This window comes from Tribolium madens, unplaced genomic scaffold (genome assembly GCF_015345945.1).
Source record: "Tribolium madens isolate multiple individuals breed KSU strain unplaced genomic scaffold, Tmad_KSU_1.1 Scaffold_7;HRSCAF=85;Tcas5.2_LG10, whole genome shotgun sequence".
Taxonomy (NCBI): Eukaryota; Metazoa; Arthropoda; class Insecta; order Coleoptera; family Tenebrionidae; genus Tribolium; species Tribolium madens.
The window spans coordinates 10,048,548-10,054,513 of NW_025401050.1; the positions used below are offsets into that span (position 1 = coordinate 10,048,548).

At 37.2% G+C, this 5,966-nt stretch overlaps 1 protein-coding gene across 1 annotated transcript in view; it reads right to left on the minus strand.

Moving 5' to 3' along the window:
* Positions 1–1,020: 1,020 nt before the first annotated feature.
* LOC123010201 (zinc finger SWIM domain-containing protein 8 homolog) overlaps positions 1,021–5,966 on the minus strand; it is a 17,198-nt gene continuing 12,252 nt past the window's right edge. The window contains exons 5-7 of the mRNA XM_044406901.1: positions 4,377–5,741; positions 3,997–4,321; positions 1,021–2,049 (exon numbers count right to left, since the gene is read on the minus strand). Of these exons, the coding sequence (XP_044262836.1) occupies positions 1,983–2,049; positions 3,997–4,321; positions 4,377–5,741 (1,757 nt within the window). The 3' untranslated portion in view covers positions 1,021–1,982. The remainder of the gene's footprint in view (positions 2,050–3,996; positions 4,322–4,376; positions 5,742–5,966) is intronic.

The window sequence follows — 5,966 nt, forward strand, 5'->3', positions numbered from 1 at the left end:
TACTTTTTACTTTTACTTAAAGGTTATGTCAAATATAAACGAGGCGCAGCCGAGTCTTATAACAACAAAACTTTTATATTTGTTGATTTTCAGCCAAAAAAAAAAACAAAGTTGCAGTTTTCAAATTTTTTACTTTTGCCTAAAATGTATGTAAAATGTACGAGGCAAAGCCGAGTTTTCTAACAATAAAACTCCACATTTGTGCAAGATTTCCTTATTTTTAGCTCAAAACAAAGCCGAGGAATGTAGTTTTTTGATTTTTTAATTTTGCTTATAGTTGTCAAATTTACGAAGCATAGCCGAGTGGTGTAACAAGAAAAAGGCTATATTTCTAACAAAAATCTACTTTTTTGTGATGTCAAGCCAAGCATTTTAGTTTTTAGATACTTTTTACGTGAAGTTTATGTCAAATATGTACGAGGCGCAGCCGAGTAGTGCAACACTAAAAACGCTACATTTGCGCAATATTTCACTACAAGGCGCAGCCGAGGGTTGTAGTTTCAACTCCTACTTAAAGTACGAGGCGAAGCCGAGCCTTGTGACCAAAAATTCGCTTTTACGCAAAACTTGTGAGGTTTCCAGTGATAGTCTGTGCAAATTGAATATTTTATTAACTCACTTGCACAAAGAAAATGACAGCGAGTCGGCCATTACAACTGTACATTGAAAATAATTCCAAGACACGGATTATATAAACTACGTGTACCATTTTTTATACATAAATAGTTGTGTAAAAATATTTAAATTACACTCAATATAATTTCTGTCACACTTAGACTAATGCGGTTACATAATTTTATCGAAATCGCTATTTGTGCACCAAAAAAAAAACTTTTTGACAACCGTCGAGTTATATACAAGATTTTTTCAAGTGCCGGTGGTGAAAATAAGAGCTGCCGCCTGATGAGATGATTATATACATAAGCTCTTGATCCAGGCACTGATAACACACTGATATGTGGAGGGGGGGGGGGGGAAACAAATGAAAGTTAGCTGAGAGACGGTTAAAATAACACAAAATTTTTACATCAATCGGCATTGTTTGCTATACAATAGTTTAAATCAGCCCTTATTTCTCTCTTGTGAAATTCAATTAAAGAAATATGACGTACATTGATGCTACTGAGGTTTATACAAGATTTTTTCCACGATTATCATATTTCAATAAATTTGACACGTACCTAAACTACGCTAGAAAAATCAAATAACTATGCTGAAATTTGACAGATTTGGGTACAGTTCGTGACAGAAATTTTGATTCAAAACTGTATAATTTTAAAGGCACAGATTTTTCCGAGAATCGTTGAATGAACTGTACACAAACCCGACTTTTTGAGATCATAATATACACAAAAAACAATTGGACAAGTCATGAAAACTGTCATATTTTTGCTAAAATACTCGTTTTAGTCACTATGATACATTTTGCCTGAGTTGTATAACATATTTTACGCGCAACATGACTTCTCATAAATTGTACAATTCGATTGAACACAATTTTTTATATTAGAAAAAAAACTATACTAGTGTTAAATGATTGATAAAAAAAACTAACCTAAAAAAACACTGAATAACTGAATAATAATCATTTTTTTATGCATGATTTTCGAAAAAAATTGCCTAGATATAAAAATTACGTAATTAGTTTGTTTACCTAGAGAGTTTTAATGAAGGCAAAGATGGTAAGAAACCTGAGCACTTCAGAATAGTGACAGAACACTGAAAAATTGCTTTTATTCACTTAAAAATCGATCACGTGATCAACTAATGTCCGACGTGTTTGACCAAATGTCGAATTGTGGTTCGTTGACGTGGGAATTTTGAATAATGTACAGCCTACTTAGATCGGATGGAAGCCCCGTGCTGACGATGGGATAAGTGCACAAGTGCAGGCCCGGACTCGGCGTCGGCGGCGTCGTTTCGTCTAATTCTTGGACGCGTAGATAACTACTACTACTTTGGGGACCTAAATCTGTCCTTTGTCATTTGCTGTTGGCCTGAAGGGCGGTGTTTATCTGCGTCCAGAGGTCCTTCTTGCACGATTTCGACCTAGAAAAAAATTTGATTTTTTTAGCCCCCGTCAAAAATTTTTGATACGCCACTGGTTTTTTGGTGAAAACAGCGAGATTCCTGCAAACCGAGTCAACACAAAACGTTATTTGAACCAATTTAGGAAAAAATGGATTGATACACCACTGCATATTTAAAAAATATATAAAAAAACATAAAAATTCAGTGTTTAATGATCAAATTCCAGTGGCGTAACATGTAGTAAAAAAAACCATATGTGCATTGACGGATTCATGAAAAATTCAGTTTTTTGTTAAATTAAAAATTTACATGTTTGCACCCCCATGAAAAATGTTTGATACGCCACTGGTTTTTTAGTGAAAACATCGAGATTCCTGCAACCCGAGTCAACACAAAGCGTTATTTGGACAAATTTAAGAAAGAATGAAAAAAAACATGTTTAATAGTCAAATTCCAGTGGCGTAACATGTGGCTGATTAAAAAAAGGTACATATACATTGAAGAATTCACAGAAATTCAGTTTCTTATTAAATAAAAAATTTACACTTTTTTATGAGCATATTATTTTTGATACGCCACTGCTTATTTCTTACCAAATCCTGCAAATTCAGAAAAAACATCATAAAAAGTCACTGTTTATTGATCAAATTCTTGGCGTAACATGTAGAAAAAAGACACATGTGCATTGAAAAATTCATTAAGAATCCAGTTTTTTGTTTATAAAAAAAAACTCACATTTTTAACCCCCATCAAAAAATTTTGGATACGCCACTGCTTATTTGGTAAAAAATCAACCCGAGTCAACACAAAACGTTATCCAAACAAATTTTGGAAAAAATCGAGGAAAAACCATAGAAATTCGGTGTTTAATGGTCAAACTCCAGTGGCGTAACATGTGGTTAGAAAAAGAGCACATATATTGAATAATTCATAAAAATCCAGTTCACATTTTTTAACCCCCATCAAAAAATTTTTGCTACGATACTACTTTCTTGGTGAAAACATCGAAATACTTGGCAAAATCCCGCAAACCGAGGCAACAAAAACGTTATTTAAAAAAAATTTAGAAAAAAAAATCAGAGAAATTCACTATTTAATTTACATTTCTCCTCTCAGAAAAGGTTGAAACAATAAAATCTCAACAATTGTGCATACTTAATGAGTTGCAAGCCGAGGCAAAGCCGAGGACACTTTTCTACACAAAATTTGATAAAAATATCGAAATTTTTGACAAAATTCTGCAACCCGAAACACTACAAAACGTTATTAAAACATTTTAAAAAAAATTTAAAAGAAAAATCATAGAAATTCGCAGTTTAATAGTCAAAATCCAGTGGCGTAACATGTGCCAAAAAAGGGGCAAATACCCAATAATCAAAACAAATCTTTCCTAAATTAATTTTTTACTCTTGTTTTAAGTTTAAAATAAAAAATTTTTCACCATCAAAATTTTTTGGTACGCCACTGCTTTGCACACCAAATTTGCTAAAAACGTCAAATTTTTGCCAAAATTGGGTAACCCGAAACATTTTCGACAAAATTTAGACGAAAAATCACAAAAATTCGCAATTTAATAGTCAAAATCCAGTGGCGTAACATGTAGCAAAAAAGGGGCAAATACCCAATAATCAAAACAAATCTTTCCTAAATTAATTTTTTACTCTTGTTTTAAGTTTAAAATAAAAATTTTTTCACCATCAAATTTTTTTGGTACGCCACTGCTTTGCACACCAAATTTGCTAAAAACGTCAAATTTTTGCCAAAATTGGGCAACCCGAAACATTTTCGACAAAATTTAGACAAAAAATCACAAAAATTCGCAATTTAATAGTCAAATTCCAGTGGCGTAACATGTAGCAAAAAAGGGGGCAAACACCAATCATAAAAAAAATCGAATTTTTTGTCACTGCTTTGTGATTATTTTACGTGTGAATAAAAAAATGTAATTTGACATTTTTGACCCACCTTCTAATCGACTGTAACCACTCCTTAAATTGTGCACTCCCATCGGGCGTGATCTGAAAGGCGGCCCTCGCCGCACATACAATACTAACAAAATCCTCATAATCAGCCGACGTCAAATGATACAATTTTTGATGCATACACTGTATATACATCTGTTGACATTTCTGCACTAATGGCGTCAAGGCCGTCCTTAAATGTTGCATAACCATCGTTGGATTATTTCGCGACAAATAATGCGCAGCTTCAATCGCAACATCATGAAGTACAAACGGACTAACAATTGAATTAACTGCGCAAACGCAAAAATGATGCAAGTATTGAGTACCTAAAATAATAATAATAATAGTAATAATAACACAAAAAAAATGTAAAAATCGTACCTAAATGCTTGGAAATCCGCAATAACCACTTGACATCCTCCCCATAGGGCGGATTCCTTGCATACTTAGCCTGGGGGCGGTCATCATGCACCCTCCTTGCCAAAGTCTCCATTGCCAACATCCCCACTCTATACGCCGTCAATAAATAACGTAATTGCGTTTGATTGAACTGTTGGGGTTGTCGGGGCGGTCTTGGAGGCGGAGCTTGTTGTGGTACCATCCCAGGAGGCGGAGCATAAACCGGTCGGACACACCCCGTGCCGTAATACCGAATCGGTTGCATTTGATTCGCCGGATGTGGATACTGGGGCGGGGCTTGATTCGGCGGTGGTGGATATTGGAATTGATACATGGGCATGGGTGGGGGTTGATGGAGGGGCACAGGGGGGTGTATAGGGCCCCCATAACTAATCTGATGCGGATGTAGGAAATTATAATGACCAACAGCGTACGGTATTGTGATTGGATAAGGAGGAGGCGGAGCTGTTGTCACAACAACGGGACTTGTGGGCGGGATTTCAGGTCCTGGCTCAATCAGCGCTACTAAAGCACCATGCGTGTCCAGGATTGGCTCATTCTCCATCATTTGTTCACCGCCGGGGGTGTGGTGAATGTACAGCTCGTACCAGTATTTGGCCACTTGGAAGAGCACTTCGGGATAGACTCCGCCCCCTTTCGCGGCTGTCTCCACCGTCAAACAGGCGTGTTCGAGCATATCGTCGCTCTGCTCCTTGCATTGGAGGATCGCACGTTGGATTTCATTGGGGTTGAGGGCGTGGGCGTGGGGTAGACACGAAAGAGCCAATTCGGCCGCAGCTCGCACCATATTTGGGTCACACCCACGTGACGCCCGATCGGCTATACTCGCCGCTTCGGGCGGAGTCAGATGCCCCTCCCATGTGTCAATCAAGAATGATATCGCAGCCGCCCCGATTTCCATCGCTTGACCGGTTATCCATGACACATGCGATGAGTAAGTCCGACTTAACCAATTTGGACTTACACAATTGTGAAGTCCAAGGGCGTAGAGGCCGATTTGGAAGGCGCACATGTGGAGGGCGCGATGGGGACCATGATGGTTCTGGCTTGTTGAGGGTTGGGTGAATAAGGAGGTACTACTGGAACCACCCGCTTTGTTTAATACGATTTTTGCCAATTCGAACATGAAATGGGCACCGGCTTCAGAGGGTTGGTTGGGGATGGAGGGGTAGGCGCGTTTGCCCTTATAACGGGACTCCTTGGTTCGGGTTATTTGAACGGTACTGGTACTTTGAGTGGGGACTGTGGTACCAGTAGCGAGGTTTAGGTTGGCTAAACCTTGATCGACTTCGGCACTGGTCGAACTGTGAGGACGACTGCAACAATCTGAAAAAAATTTTTTTTGGAATTTTTGGGTACCAAAAAAATAATCTCATAATAACAGAATTTCAATTTTCGTTCTTGGTACAAAATTATCGAAATTTGGGTTCTAATTTTTAAAAGAAGTTAAATTCCTCTGTAATTTTTGGAAAAATTCATGAAATCAGAAAAAATTTTTTTTTGAATTTTTGGGTACCAAAAAAATAATCTCATGATTCAAGAATTTAGAAA